The sequence below is a fragment of the Ursus maritimus genome, unplaced genomic scaffold, assembly GCF_017311325.1.
Source record: "Ursus maritimus isolate PB19 unplaced genomic scaffold, ASM1731132v1 scaffold_5, whole genome shotgun sequence".
NCBI lineage: Eukaryota > Metazoa > Chordata > Mammalia > Carnivora > Ursidae > Ursus > Ursus maritimus.
Genome location: NW_024426663.1, coordinates 15,614,407 through 15,639,839, shown reverse-complemented (window position 1 = coordinate 15,639,839; position 25,433 = coordinate 15,614,407). Strand labels below are relative to the sequence as shown.

At 35.1% G+C, this 25,433-nt stretch overlaps 1 protein-coding gene across 2 annotated transcripts in view; it reads right to left on the bottom strand.

Moving 5' to 3' along the window:
* Positions 1–25,433, bottom strand: part of KIAA0825 (KIAA0825 ortholog) — a 365,682-nt gene that overhangs the window by 325,018 nt on the left and 15,231 nt on the right. For both annotated transcript variants that reach the window (XM_008700860.1, XM_040622093.1), the window contains exons 3-4: positions 12,980–13,111; positions 965–1,133 (exon numbers count right to left, since the gene is read on the bottom strand). In XM_008700860.1, the coding sequence (XP_008699082.1) occupies positions 965–1,133; positions 12,980–13,110 (300 nt within the window). In that variant the 5' untranslated portion in view covers position 13,111. The remainder of the gene's footprint in view (positions 1–964; positions 1,134–12,979; positions 13,112–25,433) is intronic.

Here is a 25,433-nt window from a genome sequence, read left to right as displayed (position 1 = left end):
GGAATAACTATATCCATATTTATTCTTCAGGGCTGCACCTTCAAGAGATAATGGGTGAGAGGATTTTCTTAAAAGAATAAGGCTTCAGGGCGCACAGTCTTCCCTTCTCTTTCTTTTATTACTTTGCAAACATTAAAGAGACATCTGCAATAATAACGATAGCCAAGAACTTTCCATCTGACTCTGTCATCCTCAGCCATCTACAACCTCAAGATATTTTCCACATCTGCCTTAGTCAATGTTTGATGTTTAGACAAAAACAGTGCCTTTTTTCCCCCTAAATTAAATTAAAACCATAGCTACAGACCTACTGCTTTCTAACAATTATGCCGGTTCTCTGGGAAACTGTTGTTGCAAGCTAGCTACCCCTTATAGATGCAGGTGTAAAAAGTAAGCATTCTCACTGAAGGCTATGAACACATTCCTCATGTAGAGAGTGGGCAGTATCAAAGAATGACCCATGTAATAATTCTCCATCAATTAATAGTGGTCTTGTAGAAATTACTGCCTTGATTGAAAAACACTGGGTATGCCTGCAGCTTGGGAAGGCAGGGAACGATAGACAAGGCTACTTAAAAGATACAATCAATGATGATTTTTCTTATGCTTAATAAGCACAGAGAAAAGGAGTAGCTGTGAAGGACAGAAAACATAATAAATATGAACTTTTCTGATAGACAATGTGTGTGGTACATATCAATCAACACATTCTGGAATTATAATATTTGATCTCCATTTCTATAAAACTACATTTTATTGATACAACTCATTATAAAAGGTAAAAACAATAGCTCACTAGATCTCACTGGGGATATATAAACAAAATAAAAGCCTAACCCCCAGATACGGCAGGCTAGCGTGGTCACTAAAATAAATATTTACATACCGAAATCGAATGAATTGTATTCCTGTTCACCCACCCCACTTTGCCATAAAACAAAGACTATTATTATTATTTTTTTACCAGTGTTTTGAGGAATTTTATCAAATCTCCATGGGGAATGGACGGTGACTTGGGTGGATTATAATTATAGTTATCTAGCCACTCAAGACAGTCAGTTGTTGTTCGCAGCTGCACATCTGGACACTGTTTGTTAACTTCATACTGTATTTCTTTAATGCAATGTTCTATGCTATAAAAAAGAAAAGAAAAAATTATTTTGGTAGGATATAGGTAATGGTTCCATCTCATAACATTACAGGCCCTGAGATGTTTATATGTGCTACCTGGTTGCACACAATTTACAAAATTATTAAACATTTTTATGATATAAAAACAATAACAAAGAGACTACATATCTTCATTCATAATTGAAAATGGAATGTTCAGGTTTCCTGGCAGTTTCCTTTCAAATACAATGGAGGAAATATAAAATACCTAGCTACTCTGAGATGAATTAGAAATCATTCTGTGTTAAAACAAAAATCAAGCATGGATGCAATGAAATAATGGTCCTCTTGACAGGCAGTACATAGAAGGCAGAGATAAAATATTCTTAAAAAAATACTCTTGATGACTCATGATCATAAACATACATTGTCTACTAATAGGTGAATGACTATATAAATTATGGAAAACTTCAATCAATGGAACATTAGAATGTCACAAAGCAGTTACAAAAACCTTGAATTTTCAAAAATTGTAAAAGACAGATACACGCTGCATATACACTATTATGACAGCCAGTATCTTTTCTTGCTATAGAACTCCATTCCAAAAAGCAAAACCAAAAACGTACTAAACATTGCATATTTAAAAAAAAAAAGACTGGAAGGAAATGAAACAAAAGGTTAATAGCAATTATCTTTGGGTAGTGAAATTTGATGTTTTAAATTTTAATCTTCTATAATTTTCCAAATTTTTAGAAGGTATATAATACTCTTATCAAAAAATAAAATAAATAAGAACAGAAGAAAACTTGCCCAATTGAATCTTCTAACACATACCTGTTTTAAAAATTTTATACAAAGTACCCTTAGTTCTGATACAAAATGGATATACTATGTTATTTTAATTTTCATATAAAAAATCTGTGGATTCATGATTATAAATCTTTGTGGGGTAAACTGGTGACCTTAAGCAGCCTGTCATCTGTGGAGCCACATGGATATGACATATTACTACCACCTGATGGCAGCATATCTAAACTGCAGGAAAGCTTATAAACAGGAAAATTCTTTTGAAGCTGAATGCCCTCATCCAAAATTGACAGCTACACATTTGTTCCTTAATTGTATTAAGAAGTATCTGTTGCTAAAAAGCTTACTAATGTTTTGAAAATATCATTGCTATTAATTATATATTCCATGTGACAGAATTATTTAAGCTTTGGAAACCAAGTTCTGATTATTTAAACTGATGTCATATGAATGACTCTTCAAAATTCATCAGGTGTGAGTTGCCCATAAAACATACACTGTAAACTTTAAGGAAGGCTTTTCAGGAGACTTCTGAGCATGAGTGAATTCAAACTGAATTACTTTGAAACAAATACATTCTGAGAATCAAAGAGCCTTTTCATGAAAACAAAGAACTTACAAGAAAAATAATACCTCCTTAGGTCACAGGCCACGCAATTTCCTGACGGTACAGTCTTATTCGGGAATACCAGTTCTAAGTCTGACTTGAGATTGGCATATATTTTTTTAACTTATGTAAGCACATCTATGGACTGAGAAACATGATACCCGAAGCATACACCTTGACTCTAGGGACCCTTTATCAAAGGTTTTTATTACAGCATCCTCATGTGGCTCATTCAATGAAACCTAATAGATTACAGCAATGTGAATTGGAAAGGCTCAGTGCTGAGTCTACCTAAATCTGTTTCAATCAGGACTCAGGTTTTAGGCTAATCTCTAACATCTGAATCTGGGTAGAGGCCAATAACTACAACTTATAAATAGGGCAAAGCCTTCAGAGGGCCAGATATTTTTAGTAATTTGTCCAAACACTGATAAAGGGACTGAGCAGTTGCATTTCAGACGACCTCCCTCACTGACACAAACTACGGCAGTTGAGCTGGCTTTTGAAATCACAGGTTTTCGTCACAAAATTTAAAATGTCAGAACTCCTGATTTTGTTTATATTTGGCTAAATATCTTGTCATTCTACCATTCACCACCGTCTATACACCTTGCTCTAAAGAGCAATAGTTTGAAGTCTAGAGATTTATTGCCCGATTACTATACAAAGGTATTATTTTCAAAATTTAAGATGAAAGTTTGGTATGTAATCTGACAGTTTCTCTTTCTTAATTGAGGTCAAAATTGAGTTCAAAATTAATTTTCAACATCTAAAAGGGCACAGTAATCTTGGGTGGAAGGAGGTCTATGTAACTTTAGAGGTAGATGGTAGAAGATCCTAGTCTAGGTTTTCTGAAATAATCTGATACTTGTCTTTATTCTGGTTTAAGTGTCTTCTGATTAACTGTAAGATGCTTCAAATTTTCCTTAAAAGCAAGGTCAGTCATGAAAAATAACCAAGATAATTCAACAAATAGAAATCCAGTTAACACATTTATTCTTAGATCCCAAACATTGGGCTAAAAATGTCAACAGTCTAAAAACAGATGTAGAATCTCTTCCCTCAACAGTTGGAATTCTCAAATTTACACCATTAGTTGGCTTAACAAGAAGTTTCTAAAGCATCTTGTTAGCTTTATCCCCTGAAAACACCTAACATGTCTATCAACAGGAGAATTCTTAAATAGTTAATTCATTGAGTGGAATAGAGCCATGCAAATACAGGAGAAATACAGTTATCAACATGCAAGAATCTAACAAATATACCTGTTGAGGGGAAAAGGTACAAATGAATATACACAGTATGATACTATCCCTGTAATAGCTTGAAAATATGCACTACAACGGTACACATTGTTCAGGATTGCAAGCAGAGGCAGTAAAAGTGTAAGGAAATGTACTAGAATGATCAATGTCATGAAATCCAGGGTGGAGATGAAAGTGGGATGAGATTGGGGACAGGTACATAATGACCTTAGCAGTGCTGGTATTGTTTTATTCCTTAAACTGGTTGGTGGGTACATGAATGTTTATCATAATACGCTTTACGCCTTTTCATGTCTCAACATTTCTTAATAAATTTGAACCCAATGTGCTTAATTATAATGACTCTGAATTATCTGAGTTAACGATGTGTGCAAGTAGATGCACTACTGACAGGCTGTGTGTAAATCAGTTTATAAAGACCATTTTTAAAATGCAATATGCACTATGCTTTTTTAAAAGGATATCTGCGGTGATTTTCTCATTCAACATTCACTCCTGGGTACCTTGAGTGTAAAAATGACTTATTGAATGAAGGTATGTTCGATAAACATTAACTGAATCCTGAATATATGGCAGGTACTATGATATATACTTGGGATCCAAATGTGAAGAAGACATGGTCCCATCCCTGAAGCAATTCTGTCTAATGAGAGACAGACCTGTAAATAAAAACCTACATTACATTAAGATTTGGTAAGAGCTGTGTACAGTGCTAAGGGAGTCCATAGGAGGGATCTGCTAAGGGATTTGCTAAATGTGCCTGTGGGAGATACAGAAAACTTGTACAAAAGGAGATTATATGCAAGGATATTGATGCTTTAAGAAAATTAATGGAATCACTGTACTTAGAATTCTCTGACATCTGAGTTGTGAGAATTTAGTGCTGATGATCTAATCTTACTGCCTTGTCACTTTAAAACTATATTTATTTGGATAATAAAAAATAGGAGTTTATTTTTATGGTCACAAGTATATTTATGCATGTATGTAGGTGTGTATATATACATTTCTCACATTCAAAAGGACTGAGATGTCCTATAGTTAAACAGACAGCATTAAATATGAACAGCACGAGAACCTATTGTTACCAGGCTGGTTGTAGCTGAAGACAGGGAGAGGAACTGAGAAAAAGAGAAGAGAATATTTATGATATAAAATCTAGAAACTTTATTGTAAAAGTTCTTTCAAGCTTTAAACACAGTCTTTATTATTCCACCACAAAATAGTTCAAAGGAAAAAAAAATATGTTCCACTGTGAAAAATTACGAGAACTGTTTGATACGAAGGTTGTAGAAAACATCTATATATGTTCTCATGCAAAGTCAGAATTTCTATTTTTATTTTTAAAATCAGAGTAGAGGTGTCACAGTAGAGATTAAGAACTATTTCTACAGTATGGGAAATCTAAACATTAAGAAAAATTTTAATTTTCTATTTCTGATGCTCTTGTTTATACTGTTCACCCATAACATAAATTCAGTGTAAGGAAAAGGCTTTTGCAATCAACTATCACATGTTGAAAAGCACAAAGAAATAGTTGTACGATAAATAGTTTTCCAGTTTTTAGGTAAGCCCAGCTTATCTAACTAGATTGCTAAAATTCCTTGGAATTAACAGATAATAGGGAAGAGGGCTGATGTATAAAAATTAGTGTGTAATTAAAGCTTAAGTCAGCCATGAAATAAAAACTTATTTTCCTGAGACAAACTTTTTTAAAAGGTTGAGAAAAGGATTCATAAAACAACTACTTTAATGCTAAAAAGTCCAGTAAGAAATCCAACATTTATGCCGAACTATCTTTTATTTCAAAGAGGTTTTGGCCCTTAAGTATACTTCCAAGGAAAAAACATCCTCGACATCAAATCCTGTTGACACTCTCTTTAGATCTTTCTTAAACAGATCCTCCCCTTTCCATTTCTATCGTGAAAGACTGGGTTCAGGCTCTTCTTAGCTCTCATATGAAATATATTAATAGCCTCCCAAGATGCCTGTCCATTGTTAATCCACCTTTTGTTCAGTTATTCTGTGAGGAAGATAGTAAGAAAGAAACTTTTGGGTTAGGACCCTTTGTTATTTGTTGCTTTATACCACCAATCCTCACAACAGCAGTTTAGAGAGGCTCTTGTATGGTCCAGACCGCTTCAAGAAAGTTCAGACCCAGTGTAGGGGGTATGCCAACGTAAAAGTCCACAGCGCTTTCGGAAAATTTCAGTTGTGAAGTACTCCCCCAACTTCCAAGTCAGACAATAGGTTCGACTAGACCTTATAAACAGGGATTTAATAACACCACTGGTCATATTGTGAGGAGGCAGGACATACAGCATGCCTTCTCATACACTGCCTATGGGAGAGAGGACAGTTCTAGCATTGCGGGAGAACAATTTTGCAACAGCTAAGTGTATAAATTCTACGAAACTATCTCGTAGGTAAACTTTCATAAGGAAGGAAGAATACACACATGAATGAATGAGTGAAGGGACGGCAGAAATACTACAAATAACGTAATGCTCACCAAGAAGGAATTGGCTTAATAAATTGCTGCACACCCCTACAAGTGAAATCTAAAAGATGAGGTATAATCACATGGAGAGATTAAAAAAAAATTAGTAAAAAAAATTAATTGCAGTACATCATTTAATTCTCATAAGTAATATATTTTTGGGTGCATGCATATATATGCAGAGACTATTTCTGGATAGTTATGCGATAACTTCTGAACAAAGGTTACCTCTGAAGAATAAAACTAGGAGGGTCAGAGGACTACTGTACCTCATCTCTGCCCTGCTGTACTGAACTTTTCCTCATATATGCCTTTCTCTACTGTCAGAAATTTTCTATTAGAATGTATTACTTTTATAATGTAAGAATACTCAGTGGAAAAGAAAACTAGCATTTGATGACAGCTTCTCCTGTCCCATTCTACTCAGCTAACTTCACGCTAGCTAAAGATACAGCAAACACAAGAGATGCCTAACAAACATGTCTAACACACATTTATTGACCATCTTCTAACCTACTTTGTGCCAGGACTGTTTAGGCAGTGTTGAACAGTTGAAGTCTTTAAAGTAGAAATGAAGGAAGTAATAGTCCCAGCTTTTGAATTCCCTCCAACCAACCCTCAGCTCCCGTACCATCCCAAAGAAGGATATTCTTAGTCATGACATTCTAGAATTAGGACTGTGATTACAAAAGCCTATGATGTTAGTAACTCTTTTTTTTTTTTTAAGTTTATTTATTTATTCATCTAAGTCATCTCTACAGCCAAAGTGGGGCCCAAACTCATGACCCTGTGCTCAAGAGTCGCATGCTCCTCTGACTGAGCCAGCCAGTTGCTCTTGTTGGTGGCTCTTTTTAGACAAAGTGTTGCCTCCACTAAATCCCCGAGGAGGCTCTTTTCCAGGGAAAACTGTTAGGGTTGGGTTAGATCTCAAGGTATCAACTATCTAACAGGACAGGTGAGCCAGCCATAGCATGCGCCTCTCATTACCACCACTCAGTTCTCCTTTAGTATCTCCTTCCTTCCTAGTATCTCCTTCCTCTCAGAGCTGGGCCGGGGGTTCCCCAGGCACGCTGGTTTTTTACCTCAGGAGTGATTCCTTCCCAGGGGCCAATTAACTACCATCCACCCTGGGAAATAGTGGCCTAACTATTGTTGGCTCACTCTTAATCAAGTGTGGATTTTTAGTATACTATTATTCACATTTTTATTATCATAACAACTTACAAACAGGCAGACACTTGCTTCCCTTTATTTCCCATGGAAAGATAATTATAATAGTATTCTTTAAAAATATCCTCAAATAAAAATTTGTTATTGCCTTACACACATTTGAGCAAGAGCAGGTGAAGCTAACACATACAAAAATAAAAATTACACTTTAAAAAAATGTCAAACACTTACAATGCAAGTATTGCTTGAAACAATCATTTACTAATCATTTAATGGGGCTACTGGTCCCACAATTTACCCTACTATCCATCCTCCTGAAGCAGACATTGAGGGCACACAACACAGGAGTATGGAGAAAAGAGAACATCACAGACATTCAAATAGTGGAGCTAATAGTGACAGAAAATGATGAGAAGAAAGTGGCTCCACAGGACACCATGAAAGACGGGGTGGCTTGTCACCTTCTCCCTTACCTCCACTTCTACCTGCATGCATCATGGGACTTCAGGTTGAAAGCTTCGGTGGGAGGACTACATACATTCAAAAAGTACAAAATGTAAATGGGGTCAGGCAAAGTTTAAGGCTGTTGGGCTGCTGAAGCCCAGGACTCCTGTCTGTCTGCCTGGAAGTGTTACCAATTCTGAAGAGGACTAGAGTACTGAGGAGGGCCCACATGGGGGAAACTGGAAAGTGCCTATTTAAGTCTTATTCTGGGTTCAAAGATAGATGCGGAAACCTTCCAGGTTTCTTTCCATGTAGCCTACTCTTGTTCAGTAACTTAGAAGAGGAGGTAGGGATTCCGTCAGATGAAATATATAAGAATAGAGAACACAAAAGAGAAGTACACATACTGAAGTTTAAAAAGTATTAATTTGCATCCTCTTGTTATTACTAAATAAGTGCCAAAATACTGCCAGAAATAATCATACTCAGCACAGTCTGAAATGACTAATTTTCATTTTATATAATTTGCTACAGCCATAAAATATATTAATGTGTTGGGGCGCCTGGGTGGCTCAGTCATTAAGCGTCTGCCTTCGGCTTAGGGCGTGATCCCGGCGTTATGGGATCGAGCCCCACGTCAGGCTCCTCCGCTATGAGCCTGCTTCTTCCTCTCCCACTCCCCCTGCTTGTGTTCCCTCTCTCACTGGCTGTCTCTCTCTCTGTCAAATAAATAAAATCTAATATATATATATATAATATATAAATGTGTGTGTCCACTGGCAGATTTGTGGTTCTACCATGACAAGCCCTAAGTTGACAGCTTATTTGAAGATTTCTTTTGGTTACTTCTTTCATAACTTTAGGCCATCATGTGGAAAACTTCCCCCAAAATTTCATATTATAAACACACAAAAAAATAAACATTATGTGAAAAGTAAATGTAATCTACAGAATATGCACCCTCTGTAAATAAGCATGATTAAATTTATAGAAACCATGTATCTAATGTTCTGTGACAATTTAATGCCTCCTACCCTTGCCCCCATCTCCTGGATTAAGACAAATATTATCCACGATAACACTTCTTGTTCTTTCTTCAGGTTAAAAAAAAAAAAAAAAAAGTAGTAATCCTATACCAGTACCACCAAAACTTAGGTCTTGAGGGACAACCTGACTGTCTATATTTAGAAAACAGAGGGGCGCCTGGGTGGCTCAGTTGGTTAAGCATCTGCCTTCGGCTCAGGTCATGATCCCAGGCTCCTGGGATGGAGCCCCGCGTGGGGCTCCCTGCTCAGAGCAGAACCTGTTTCTCCCTCTGCCTCTGTCTCTGCTCCTTCCCCCACTTGTGCTCTCTTTTTCAAATAAACAAATAAAATCTTAAAAAAAAAAAAAAAAAACTTTAGGGGCGTTATGGGATCGAGCCCCACATCAGGCTCCTCCGCTGGGAGCCTGCTTCTTCCTCTCCCACTCCCCCTGCTTGTGTTCCCTCTCTCGCTGGTTGTCTCTATCTCTGTCAAATACATAAATAAAATCTTTAAAAAAATAATAAAATAAAAAAAATTAAAAAAAACTTTAGAAAACAGAAAGGTAAATTTTGATGATATAATTTTATCTAACTGAATATTAAGAGAAAATCATTCTATGTCATAGATAGTGATCCCAATAAAACTTATATACCTCAGTATCTTGTTAACTATTAAGTTCCATTTAGCTCAAAATATATTCAATGCCATGTGCAGTTTTCAGTTACTGAACTAAGTTGAGTTTGTGGCTACAACACACATAGTATTCCTCTTTGACAGGTTATTTACCTTCCTGTTACCAATTCTGATATGTATTAAAAGTAAATGATTTGCCATCACTGAGTTCCAAGGTCAGACCTAAGAGCCACCTGGCTCTGACTTGAATGGAAATGACGATGTTAAAGGGGAAATGGTCTGAGAAAAGAAGGCCAGCCTCTCTTGAAGGGCAGGGGAAGGTTCACTGACCTCTGGGCACTCTACTCCATTGTGGTGAATCACTGCTTTGGGGAAGCAAAAGACCCTGTGGCCCATAAAACCTGATGATATTAAGAAGAGGGAAGGAATTTACACTTAGAATCCAGGGTCACTGCTAGAAATACAACTTTAAAAATTCAAGGGTGAGGTAAAATACCATATTTAAAAATGAATTACTAATGTTCTTTCCTTTGGAAAGTATCTGGTAAACCCATATCATACAGATGTTCATGACTTATTCAATGTACACCATTAAGAGATAAATAGAACTGTTAGAATACAAAAATGCCAAGGGTAATTCAACTACTGCAGTGTAAGTGTGGCATAACTGATTCGTCATGACATACAATTTTCTAAAAGCTATTCTGTTAGAAGGCAATAAATGAGTGCATAAATGATTTACATTCTTCTGAACCATGGTTATTATTCAGTATTTTATTCTTAAAAATATATACACCCTCTACTATTATGTTTATTCTCTAGAGTATAATAAAAACATAATTGAATTTGATGAAAAATAGACTTTATTCTAAATGTAGCATACAGCACACACAGCTACTCCCTTATTTTATCCCTTGTAAAGATCAATGGTCACTTGAGGTGGTTCTGTTCTAGGTTTGTTTTAATATATGGGCAATAAAATATTTTTAATTTAAAAATTATATTCTTATATTCCATGTCATATTTTCTTTTTAATAACATCTGACTTTTGACCTAAATAACAACTTATGAATGCAAAATACAATATTTTAATCACTGTTTTCCTTCTAAGCATGATTTCTTATTGACCAGGTAGGACAGGAAATTAACAACAGATGGTTTAGCAAATAAAAATGAAGCAGTCGCTAACCAAAGCAAGAGAGTTCAGTGATTTGTTTTGTTTTAAAAAAGCCTAAATGCTATTATGAAGACAGGTTACCTCTTAAAAAATATTTAAAATTTGTTTTAATATAACCATCTCTGGAATTTAGACAAATGACTTGTAAATATATTTAAGCTAATATTATTTTCATTTATAAGTTTCTTTGGGTTAAAAATTGTGCCATAAAATATATTAATATATAATATATAAATTATATAAATATACAATTAAACTAAAGTTTAATGTGGTTATTTTATATTTATATATAAATTATAATACATAGGCTATACTATGGTTAAATTGCATATATATGCTATCTTTAAAAAATATACATAAACACGTACACATATGTATATGTATGTGCACGTGTGTGTGTGTGTGTGTGTGTGTGTGTGTATATATATATATATATATATATATATATATATAGGCAATGCAAATGCAAATTCAAAACAAGAGGTTTAATTCTCCTTGTTGGAAATAAGGGAACAGATTTCCCTCTCTTCCTTTTTCTTAAAGTATCTTAGACATTCATAATTTTAAGAATTTTTTTCAGCTCAATGAAATGTGTCCCTTAAAACACTAGACAGACGTTTTGTCAGCCTTCTCAGTCAGGACTATCTTTCTCAAGAACCTGAAAGCCATCTTTTCGAAATGCCAACAACTAAGGGCTCGGAGTTCCTGCCCAAGAATAGGAGTCTAACTTCAGCACGTGCTTTGTTCCAATCTGCAAAATCACATCTTGTCATAAAGATATGAGAAGTGTGTTTCTCCTCAGGATAAAACCAATTAGCTAACACAGGTATCCTTTAACACAGGTAAAGTTATTATGAACTATGCATGGAAATGTGCTGCCAAATCCTTCACTTGAAGGCTAGCTATCATTTATCTTGAAAACATGTTTGTAATGAGTTGTATCTACTAGGTTATATGAAGGGGTGAGACTCCTAGCTCTATCTTTGCATTCTCTTAGCAGAATACCTGTGATATGCATTGCACTCTAGTTTATTAATGTCTGTTGAATAATAGAAGTGTTTTTGTTCTCTTCTGCCTTTGTGGAGAGAATGTCTGGGATGGGAGATTTTGTTTTTAATTATAATCCCCAACATTATGCTTTCTTTTGAATTTAAGTTATTTATGCCCTTTGTTATGACAAAAAATTGACTGCATTCTTACATAAAACATGAGGGAAAAAAAATCACAGGAACATTTCATTTGCTTGGTTTGGTTTCTTTGACAATTCAATACAACTATACCTTAAATTTTAAAAAAGGAAATACTATGTATCATTCTACATTAGAAATTTTTACTGTAGTTTGCATATTTATAACCTTCATGAGGTGAATTATCAGAACCTTTAACTAAAAGGATTCAAATAAGTGAACTGACTGACTCTAAGATCCATAAACATATAAAGACAAAGTCCTTTCTGTCAAAAAACCATTTACTAATGGCAAACCCCTTCGCTGTCCTTGCTACCCTTAGTGTTTGGCAGCACTAACTTTTGGAGGTGATGAAGACTAACCTTGCATAGCAACTCTCTATGGAGTCTCTAGCCTTCCAAGTGAAAAGGAGACTTAGAATGACAAACATTACATAAAACTAATATATTTTTCATGTTGTTTTCAACAACTCAAGCAATCCATGGCCTTATTCTATACCATTTAATTTTAATACCTTAATTTCAAATTTTTAATTTCAATGCTCATCTACCAAGTGAGGATGTGTAATGCTAAGCATATTAATGAAAATCCAGGCCAATGATATTGGCAAACTCAATAAACTTTAATTTACTTATTTGAAAGCGGTGCCTAAATTTCAAGTCTTATTTAAAGTACTAATCAGGGATGCCTTGGTAGCTCAGTGGGTTAAGCATCTGCCTTTGGCTTGGTTATGATCCCAGGGTCCTGGGATGGAGCTGGGCTCCCAGCTCAGCAGGGAGTCTGCTTCTCCCTCTGGCTCTCCCCCTCATGTGTGCGTCCATGCTCTCTCTCAAATAAATAAATAAAATCTTAGAAAAAAATAAAGTACTAATCAGATAAAGAAAATCATATTAAATTCTAGGGCAGAGAGTTTAATCAATTTTTTTTCAGGAGAATTAATGATACTGAGCCTAAAATGATCTAAAAGTAGTTAACACTAAAACTAGACCAGGTAAAGTATGCGTGAATGAAACATGAAACCAATTTATTTTAAATAATTAGCAATATTTACCTTGTAGCATTTTGTTCTATCTTTTCATCAATGTCACTGAAGATCTGTTTAAACTCCGAGTCTCCAGGAAATGAATTTAACAGACAATGTAGGTCAAAAGAATTATGGGAATATTCATCTCCACAATCCATTCTGAGGAATAAGAATAAAAACGTCAGTTCCTCCAAAAAAAAACCCAAAACCAAACAAACAAAAAAAAACCCTCCAGTTGTGATACTAAACCAAAAATAGAAATTTCCACTTATAGGTAAAAAGAAATACAGCAGTAGGAAAACTAGGATACTATTGCACTAGGTAGAATGTTTTGTTATTTAATTTTCATGAAGTGTGACCTAATTTTCACACCTCTCTATGGCTTGAAAGCTGAACAAAACAGCACCCTTCAGAGTACTTAAGCATCCTGCTGCTTCTCACTGTAACCAAGAGCTCCAAAGGAAATCACAAAGCCTCCTAGACCACTGTGAGCAAGGGTGGTGGCAGCCAGAATTCAACTCCCTCCCCCCACTCTTGTCACATACTGACTGACCTGGAAATCCTAACCTCCAAACTTTAAGTGTCATCCCCTAGCCCTATTTATGTGTGAAGACGGCAACATTTTCCTTGAGTTCCTCTATCACCCCCGTCAACCTAAATACCTATAACTGACTAAAACTTACATATGCTACTCTTCTTAGGGAGATATGCATTTTCCTACTATGGGATCATTCAGTCAGTCAGTCCATATATACCCTTGAATCTTTGATATGTAAAAGGCACTGCTGCTGAAGCCGGGGATATAGTTGCAACAAGTCAAAGTCCCTGCCTTCATGGAGTTTTTATCTGTTTTAAGAACACATAAGCAAGTATACTTTATAAAAGATCACATGATAAGAAGTGCTATGAGCACAAGTAAAGCAGGGCCATGGAATAGACTAAAAATGATGGAGATGGAGCAGAATGTGAACCATTTTATTTAGGGATATGTTATTTTTGGACATAAAATAGTGCTTATAAAGTATGTAATGACTGATGGTATAAATGAATGAGAAATTTAAACATTACATTATAAAAATATACATGGAATATATATTAACGGGAAAAAGGCTTGGGGAATGTGGTTTTATTTCAGATAAATACAAAATACTTGAAAAATTGTCTAAAAAGTTTTGCAGAGGCTTTACAACACTAATGGACTTCCTCATCTTCAATTACTTAATTACAACAAATTCAGCTAATTTATTATTCTATAATGAAATAGCTGAAGATTTCTCATAGGCATCATCTGGAACTTCAATGAAGTAGTCTTGGGATAAAGCTTTTACATTTTTTTAGACATTTTATTTTAAAAGGAAAACATCCAACCTAAAACATTTTATTATAAAAATCTATGGCATCACAAGGTTTGTCATTTACAAACTCAATTAGTTCCGAATACAGAATAATCACAGATATGTCATCTTAAAATATCAAAATTTTCATACACTTAGATCCTCCTTTCAATATTTTGCAGTAAAAGGTGTAATTTCACATTTGTGAGCAAATAATAACATATAATGTGTCATATTAATACAAATTTGAAATCAGGCTTAAAAAATAGCCAAAAAATTGTAAGCTAAATGGTAGAACACTGTATATCCATCAGAAGTTATACATCTTTAGGGCACTGAAACTTCAATACTTCCATATAACCAATGAGTTTGAGATCCTCTTGTCTCCCTAGTGGCTCAACTAGTTACAGCTATTACCAGAATATTTTCTTTCTACTAAATCCAATGGTCAGTAATACTAATAATGAATTCAGCTTCTTTATTTGCATGTTTTTGAATCATCTGGGGTAGTACAGGTGATGAGCCATTCAACAATTGTTACAAGAAAACAAAATTTCACTTTTTTTTTTTAATAAAGATTTTATTTATTTATGTGACAGACAGCCAGCGAGAGAGGGAACACAGCAGGGGGAGTGGGAGAGGAAGAAGCAGGCTCCCAGCGGAGGAGCCCGATGTGGGACTCGATCCCAGAACGCCGGGATCACGCCCTGAGTCGAAGGCAGACGCTTTAACGACTGCGCCACCCAGGCGCCCCAAAATTTCACTTTTGTTATGAAAACATTTGATTGGCTGAGGGTTTTGTAGCAAGCTCAAACTTAGTAAATACATTGTAGCTAGCCTCTCTAATAAAAGCAGTTATATATCAATACTCTGCTCAGACTTGTCTTAATTTGTCAATACTATAAAGCCTCATTAATTCAGATTCTACATATTCAAAATATAATAGGTATAGAAGTCAGCTTAAACATAACAGCAAAATAGCAGTATTATTTGTTACATATCTACTATGTACAAACTAATATACATCATCTTCTTAATCCTCTTAATAACTCTATAAAATAGTTAACCTTGATCCTCTTAATAACCCTACAAAATAGTTATCGTCATTTATAAGGGAAGGAATGTGGACCCAGAGATTAACTAACATACACATGTTACATAGCAGCTACCTAGTGTTAGGAGTAGAATTTTAACTGGATCTACTTGGTTCTTAAAATTTAAGGGTACCTGGTCTCTTGAGAAATGAATCACTTACTGCATACAGAACCTAGTTTTGTAGAAATATTAACCCAAATGTTAAAATGGTTATCCCTGGATATTTAGACTACAGTTGATGTTTATTTTCTCCTTTATACTTAGCGTTTCCCTACATTTTGGCAGTAAGTACTTACATTTACACGTTAAAAAGCAAAATTCAACCAAGTGAATTTGGAGATCTAATTGGCTTTGCTAAACTATGGATCGGCAGCACTTCATCAAGCAAATAGAGAAGCACTCCCAGGAGTTGTACAAAATGGAAGGATTTTATTGAACAGGGTAGGGGCATAAGAGTAATCAGTAAAAAAGGATTGTTCCAGACAAGGCTGTTTTCTAGGGGAAATAGCAAGGGGTCTTATTGTGCGGATTACCTCATCTTTCTTTAGGGGATGGAGAGGACACAGGTGACAGGACTTATTGGCACTGATGGAAAGAAGAGTTTCCTGATGATCAGTTGAGGCCACATTTCTGGTGGAAGTTGAAATTGCAATTAGATTGGGTATTAAACCCCAGTTTGGGAACTTGGACTGAGTGACATCTTTTTGGGCCTGTGGTTTTCTTTTTTTTAAACATATGTAATTAGGAAAAATAGTTAAAAAAGAAATTATGCTTGCTCTCAAGGGGGTTTTGATCTTTTATTTTACATTTTCTGTCTTCATTTGAAACATCTTCCAATCTTAAAATGTCTCTTGTCAATTTGTTTTTATCATTCCTCTCAAAATCTAACTCAAAACTCATATAATTCCTAAATATCTCTTGACTAACTGTGAACATTTCACCAAACTTTTTGTATTATTTTGTGGGTTTTGTGCTTGCAAACGCTGTTAAAAGAAATCTGTTCTTCTGTGTTATTGTGGTATTAAATGCGTGTTATATCTTTCATTGAAATGAGTTCTGGAGTAAAACTACAATGGACTGAAACATGGTGAGCATTCAGATGGGGTTTGGGACATGATTTTGAAGGATACCTAATATATATAGCTGTGTGATTTTCTCTAACTAACCTCAGTAGAGAAGTTACTCAATAAATACAAAGAATACATTAAGGGAATACCATTTGATAACAACAGGGTACCAGAACGATGATGGTTCAGAGCTTTCACGTGACTAGCATCCATCTGTGATGCTTCTGTATTTAAGATACCATTCCAAGGTGATGAAGGACAATAGAAAAGGAAAGAGGTAAAGAGGCAGCATGTTTTAAGATGCTGTGTGATAGGATAAGAGAAAACTTCATGGGCAAAACAGAATAGGATGAGGAAATGAACCAGAATGAGGAGAGAGTCACAGGACCAACAAGAGAAATAAATTAAAAGGAGAGAGTAGACTGTGGTAAGTGATGCTCAGGTTTGAATGTCGAAGTTCAAACTTGAGTGACAGAGCAGAATGGCAGTGATCCCTGCAGGGCCGTGCTAACAAGAGGCACCACTGACTGGGTCTGCGTACAGGCACTAGTCCTCTCACTTCCTTCCATGCACTCCACGGGCCCACGGTGGGACACTGTGCCTGGACATCACAAGGGGGGCAGGGAGGGAGAGGGAGAAGGAGAAGAGGGAGATTGGACAGTCTCTCCTCTAAAGAAGTAGAGACAGTAAAAAAAAGAAATAAGACAGGAAGCAAAGGAGCCAGTAGAAAGAGCACTGCTATTCTCCAAGTAAAAATAACTATGACCTTAACAACAAAAAAGTGAATTATTAAGGGACTAATGTAACTTGGCAAATACCTTAGTGGTATTTCGTAAATGCAGAAAAACCTTTAAAAAATTCAGGGAGACAAAGGAAGCGGCTGTGAAGCTGTGGGTCAAGATAGTGCTTCACATTCTGTTTCTGTTTCTGTACTATTATTAAATATTAAACTGCTGTCACCAGGGAGGTAATCATCATTTGTCATAATGAATGAAGTCTCTTATCCTAATCCGTGATCAACCAAAACTGGGAGTTGAAACTTTTTAAAGTACAGTAACTTTGTTTTTGAAATTGTCATTCCACAGTACTATTTGTAAATATTCATTCTCCTGTAATGTTTCTGATCATTTTTGGCATAAGATTAAAAAAACAGTGCTTAATATTTCAAACAAGTATTAACAGCCAATCTAATATTAATTATTGCCTTTTAAAAATGAGTAATGTTTGAAGAATTATATCGAAGCCAAACATCTGTAGATCAAGTTTCAGCCACAGGCAAATTATAACAGTTGAGTTATAAATTCCTAAGAACAGCGACTATAATAAAATATGTACATATTATAAGCACGGCCAGAAAACATTAAAATAAAGCAATAAAAAAAAGTCAAACCTCATGTGATCAAAAGAAAGCCCACAAAAGTAATTTTGGAATCTCACTTGTCTTTTAACATATTTTAAAATGATACTTTCTAACCTAGGGTCTCTAATTCATTATTTAAACACATATAATGATTAGGATCCTCATTTTATCTTTTTTTCCCCTCTTTCTTCAATAATAAATATCCAGAGTACCGTTTTTCTTAGAGCCAACCAAATGCATCCTTTCTCATAATCATCATTTTTAAAAAGTGAAAAAAGAAAGACCAACCATTGGGAAAAAATCTACACTGCAAAAGTGTTAGGAAAGGGGAAACATTAGAACCATGTGACTTCTCTGTGGAAGAGCCCAGAGAGGAAGGTCACATGCCTTTTCAGACCTATGCATAAACTGTGAACTTAATGTGTCCACCAGCTCTAGTTGACCCGAAGTCCTACTGTCTGGCCTAAAATGAACACTTTTAATGAGCATGGTAAGGAAATGTTCTGATTATTTAAAAATTGATGTTCTACATTAAGCTAAACAAGTTTCAAAACGTTCCACTATACTAAAACCACTTAATCTAAACACCATTGAATCAAGAATCAATAGATTTGAGTTCCGATCCTAGTTCTGTTAATGTGACTTTCAGGAAGTCACTTGATCTCTCAAGAGGGACAGAGCTCACATTCCTCATTTACAAAATGAGATGGATGGATTTATTAGGCTCTGAGGTTTCTTCTAGCTATAAATTAGCTGTTTTCTATAAGGAATGGTGGGAGGAAGACATATTTTTTAAACCCTCCCCCAAATTAACTCTTCCAATGGACTATTTCACTCATTAATACCATCATTTTTCCTGTATCATGTACTCAGAGCCATTTTTAATCATTTCCTTTTCCCTTCCACAGGACTCTTACATGAAAAGCTTACACTGAATCTATAGCTTAGCAAGAAATAATATGAGAAAAGAGGAAATGTGAGGCAGCAAGATATTCTTTTATGGTAATAGGTAGATGCCCATACTGATGTTTCACCCCAACTCCCCAGCTTTCTAAAATATTCTAAGCAGAAGCTAGCCCATGTTTCTGGGCTCCTGTGACTTGGCATACTCTTCACTCAACAAAAGATCCTGTGTGATACCCAAAAGATGACTTTGGGTATTATGCCTCCACAAGGAACAGGGTGACATGAGGGAATCATACCTTCACAGACATCACGTATCCCTGACCTATTATTCTTTGTATTCTTTATATTCTTTATATTATTTGTTATATTGCTGGTTTGGTTTGAGTCGCTGGTTTGAAAAAAAAAAGCAGAGTGAAAATAAATTTTGACCAGCTTTTTTTCCCCCAGTCTGGCTCATTTTTACTTTTCCATCCATATCTAGTCACAAAGTAATTCTCCTGGATCATTCACAAAGTCCTGCCAGTATCATAAATATTATACCTTTACTAAAAATCAGTATCATAACTTTCCCTAAGTCTTGAAAATTCTACATAGTTCAGTGTATTCATTTATTGAGACATGGATTACAGGTATGGTGGCTAAATAGTAATTTTAATGATAATTACAGCTAACTTTATACAGCATTTTTAGGGACCATGGATTGTTCTAAGTAATTTATATGTATGAACTCTTTTAATTCTTACCATAATCCTATGGGAAAGGTACTATTATATTCTCCACATTAAAGATGTAGAAACTGAGGCACAGAGAAATTTTTTTTTAGTTGCCCAGGATTACTTGCATAGGAAGTGGCAAAGCTGGGATTCCAACTGCTTCACAGGCTGTCCTTAATCCCAATGCTATAAACTGCCTCCCCGTATAGAGTTGTACTTAAAAAAATCATTATTTTACATCTTATATGCATTGACTTATTTACTGCCATATGTATTTGACAGCTTTCCTTAGAACCATTATAAATTTCCTTCATTATGAAAACAATTTTCAAAAATAAATTTTTTTAAGGCTAGATCTTCCCCCTGTGATATTTCAAAGTCAACAGGAATTTATTTCTTTTCATCAATTACTGGAAATTGAAATCTTAATGTTTTAGGCTCTCCAAAGACCGAGAAACAACCCAAATAGATCTCAATTTGTTGATAGTAATTTAAAATACCTTATGCATTAAAGTCCTATATTAGGAAATTATAGAACTTGATAATCTATTCTTCATTTTCTCAACTCTTATCTTTGTATTAGGATTCCTACCACAGACTGCTATGCTTCCTATTAATAATTGCAGAATTCTGATTATTTTAATTATGTGAGTGGGAATATTAATATACATCCAATAAGTAAGCATAGTAACATGTTATAGCTATCAAAATCCCCTTTGGAACTCCCCTATTAGTAATTTAAATATGTGCATGTATGAGGTAGAAATTGACAGGATCAGTCAGAATACACTACTGCAGCTTGACAAGCAAACAGAATTAATTGTTGTATGTTTTACCCACCAAATTTGACACCGCTTTCTTTATTTTTCTCTTTCTAGAAAATATTTTTATTTTATTAACTCTATAATCTTCAATATGCAATCCTAGCCATCTCTTGCTTTAATACAACAGTGAAACCAAGATAATGTGAAAACAAATTTTAATTTCCACATTCTTTTATAACTTACCACTCACATTTCACATGATTTAAAAGTCATAAAATTATATATATATTTTGATTAGACCTAAAGATAGTCACAAATCAGGGGGCTAAGGATTAACTAATGAATTTTCAGGCACAGTAAAAACCTTATTAATTTGGAAAGTAGTACAGTAGAAAGTTTAAGTTATGGAATACTTTTAAAAAGGCAATTGTATTGCGTATCAACTAGGAATAATAACAAACATAGCTTACAAAATGTGTTGACTACATTTTTAAGGAATTTTCTTTTAATAACTACGTAAGAATAATTTAAACTTAGTATGCACTTTGTATCTAAATTGGTTCTTCTAAAGAATGTAGGTCTTAAAGTATGTTCCAAGGATTTAAGAATTTCTCCTAAAATGCTGTTAATAATATTAAGTTAATAATATTAATAGTATATTCACTAACTAGTCCTGTGTCATCAGTATCTCTTTCTGACTATAAACATGTTCATTTCTTGCTTTTTAGGAACCAACCAAACCCTCCCTAGAACCTCCTTCTATTCACAGCCCAACATCTGCAAACTGTAGTTTGTATTTCCTCATCTTTTATCTCCTCTCTCATTCACTTCTCAACTCAGAGCAATCTGGTTTCTGCCTCTATCCTTGCACTGAAAGTGACAAAATATTTTTCAATGCCTATCATACTTAATCTTTGCACTATTTGGTACTGACAGCTACACCTTCCTTGACGTCTCCTCTCTTGCCAATCTTCCTACGTGTTACAGCTTCCTAGTATCTTTCTTGTCTCTTACACATTTATTAACAGGCTCCTGGTAGGAGTTCCCAATTTAGGTAGCTGTCCAGCTCAAATTTCTCTTTTTAATCTGATAGACAATGTAGGATTACAATGGTGGTCAATTTCTATGCTAGAGGACCCAGCTTTCCCGTCATAACTAATTATCCAAGATTAGACATCTGACCCAAAATGAACCATCAGATGCAAAGAAATCCTGAAATTTGGAATGAAGGCTAGAACAGGGAACCACTTAGTGGTATACCAACCAAGTTAAATCCAGCCTCCCAAGAGAAAGTGCATGGATTTTTTCCTGAGACCCTATAATTCCCCACTTCCTTTCCTTCCGAGACTAAAAGTTCATATAGTTGTTTTTTGAGGTTGTTTTGGTTTGATTCTATCAGAGACACACAATAAATCTTCACCCTGTTCCACTGAACAAGAGCCACTGTTTTTTTCTTTAACAGACTAGTTTTGTGCGATATTCACAGAATTCTCTCTGGAATCTGCTTCTCATTTTAACTACTTTCCTTAAACATTCCTCATTCAAAGCTATTGCTTCTTTTTATATAATTTTACCAGAGTAAATTTTCTTGCTTTTTTCGAAAGTATTTTAATTTTTAGAAATTCTGTTTTACTTTTATTCATTTGGATTTTGTCCTCCCCAAATCTCAGAAAATCTACTCCTGTTAGTAGGTTGTAGTCTTCCCATATATCCTTACTCCCCTTGCCTAACTTGGGAAAGGAAGTATAGAAAGTTTTCCTCCCTGTCTCTTCCAGTCTTCCCATATATCCTTACTCCCCTTGCCTAACTTGGGAAAGGAAGTATAGAAAGTTTTCCTCCCTGTCTCTTCCAGTCTTCCCATATATCCTTACTCCCCTTGCCTAACTTGGGAAAGGAAGTATAGAAAGTTTTCCTCCCTGTCTCTTCCAGTCCACTGCAGGCTGGAATTCTTATTCTACATGCTTTTCATTGATTAACCTCATCCATCTATTATCTCTATGCTGAAAACTTAAAGCCTGTATCTCTAACCTAGTTCTTCCTCCAAAACTTTAACACATAATTCCGAACATTTACTAGGCAATCCCACATTGCTGTTTCAAAGGTCCCTTGAACTCAACATGTCCAAAATTTAATACAAAATCTTTTCCTTAAACTGGCTTCTCTTCCTGTATTACAGGGTCCCCACCTCCCTAATCCTTCTCCTCTTCCTTGCCCTACTAACTTAAATCAGGCCTCAGTCAGCTGTAGCACAGTCTGTTTCTCTATGGCCAGCAAACTATGAATGGTCTTCACATTTCTAAAGAGTTGCAAAATTAAAAAGAAATAAAAAGAATATGCCACAGTGGCCATATGTAGTCCATAAATCCTAAAATATTTACTATCTGGCCCTTAAGAGAAAAAGTTTGCTGACCTCTGTCTTAAATGATCACCAAATTCTCTGACCTTTTCTCTTCCCTAATATATTAAACAGTAACCAAATGCTCTCGAATTTGACTTTTTCCTCTGTGTGCTTTCAGTGTCTTAAATCTGACATTTCTTGATGAAAAAAAAAAAAAAGGAAAAACCTCCTATCTGGCCTCTAAACCTCACACCTTGTGGTTTAATAAGAAATACATATTTGGTTATTGCTCCTTGTCTCTCCCTACCTCCCACCCTACTTTGTCCTATGAATTTCTTCCATTTGGCCATTCCTGAGTTGTATCATTTCTAAAAATACTGTAACCAGAACTACAGCATTTTCCTGAGTTCTGTGAGTCATTCTAATGACTTATTGAACCTGAGTAGGCAGCTGTGGGAACCCTCAAATCTGTAGTCAGCTGGGCAGAAGTAGACATCCCCTGGAGATACCATTTGAGGCTCTCCTCTAACGTGGGGGCCGTCTTGTGGGACTGAGCCATTAACTTGTGGGGTCTGTGCTAACTATAGGTATTGTCAGAAGTGAATTAAACTGAACTGCAGGACACTGAGTTTGTGTCCAACTTGCATATTAGCATTAAACTTCTTGTTTTATAAACCAAATTGGATCATTCACTACCCTGCTTAATTACCACTGAAGGTTTTCCACAATGCATAGGACAACTCCAGGCTTTTTACTTTGCTTTATATACATAGTTCTTCATATTTAGCTATATGTTTCTACCATAGCTGTCCTCGATTAACAACTTGAAATGGTAACTCCCTCTACTAGGATGTTTTCAGTAGAAAATCCTATTTATGGAAGGCATTTACTTCATCAGTGTCCATAGTATTATTTATAGGCCACATCTAAGTATAACATAATTTGTGTATTATCTTTAAACAAAAAAGATAACTACAATTGTGGCTTAAACCATTTTCAAATGCTTCTTAACAACTTAAACCATTTTTAAAAAGATTGTGGAGAGGTAAGAAAATACACTAGGGAAAAATCAAGATTTAACATTTAAGCTATCGAATAAAATTTAAATGTGCTACTTTAAAACTCTTTCCAGCATTTATGAAAAAAGGAAATTAGATAAAAATCTTTAAGGACATTTCTGATTTTAAAATTCTATTATTTTAATCATGTGATCTATTTCCCTAATACTTAATCTTCCATTTTATTATCTTTGCAGTGTATTTTTTAATTCTATAGTTTAATAGAAGGAAAATTTGTTGTTGGTTAAAGTAAATTCATATGAAATGACCTAAAAATCTATTTAAAAAGCAATCAGTGAAAATAAATATAGGCTTTCTTCATGTTAAATCTGAAAACACATCACTATACTTGCTTTTTACTTTATTTGCTGCTTAACATATCTCAACAGTGAATCTATCATATCAACATAGTCATCATGATCCAAGCTGCAAATAATAGAGAGTGTCAGTGTCAATTTTGCTTTCTCACACTTGCTTCCCTTCACTTCATCTGATTTTAATAATCCCTGTCAAACCACAAACAGTCCAAATTACCTTCATGACACAGAAGCTTTCAAAGAGCAGACAGAATCTCAACTTTCATTTAGCAACTACAAAAGAAAGCTGTCCAGCTGGACAAATATTATTTCCACACTTGACAATCTCTACAGTTGAGCATGCATTTTAATTTTAACTAAACCTGCCAGGAGCTTGATATGAGCTTCTTGTTTTGTGTAGATTGACTCACAGGATTATCAGACCAATGACTGTAATTGTGATAAAAGAACCCAGCATTTTTCTACTAAAAGATAAATCATATACCAAAGCTGAAGGATCAAAATGAACACGTAAGACATAACGTGAAGGCATACATTGCAGAAGGAAAACAACTTAAATTAGATGGTTTAATCACCAAATGAAGTCTAAACATACAGAATACATTCTTCTTTTTTTTTTTTTTTAAATAGGCTCCATTCCCAATATAAGGCTTGAACTCACAACCCCGAGATCAAGCATCATGCACTCCACTAACTGAGCCAGACAGGCGCCTTCAGAATACGTGCTTGATAAAATTTTAAAAAGAAAAAGCTAGCAAGTAAAAATAAAATGTAAGAAAGTTAAAATTTTATCCATGGATACCACTGAGAAACAGGTTCTAAGAATAAAATAAAAAGAGATTTTTAAATTGTTTTGGGCTGACTCAATGGATAGTCAAATTTCTAGAACAGGTCTATGTATCGAATTATTTAATAAAATTGATGTTCTTGACAAGATATTAAAAAGTCCACTCTATACTAATCAATGTGCCCACGTACAAAGTAAAACTTCAACAAAAAGTCATGGTAAAAAGAAATAATGATACTAAGTTTGTAGAAAAGTATTAGAATAAAAGCTACAGTGTAAAACCATATTAAAGACTATTATATCTTGGAAGTTTATTACGGGAACATTTCCCATCTCAGCAAGGCCTAAACTCCTCCTACAGCTATTAGAACCTCACGATGGCCAAATGTCAAGTCTTCCCTCCAACCTGTTAACACTTGACACTAATTCTGGGTTCTCCCTTCTCCAAAGGCCAATCCGTTGACTATTAGAGCACCGTTTCTCCCCCAACTCTATCTTGGACACCACGGCTGTTTCCTTTACCAGTTCCTTTTCTTTCTCTTCCTCTTGGTCTTTGGACTGGACAGATTAATCCACATCCGTGTCTTCTGCTACAACGTGTGTGTTGGAGCACCAGTTCTACCTATCCAACTCCATCTCTTGTATGTTCCACAGGCACCCCAAACTCAACATGTCCCAGACAATCTTACCATCTCCTCTCTGAAACTTCCTTCCTTTCTTGAGGTCCCTAACAGCAGCACTA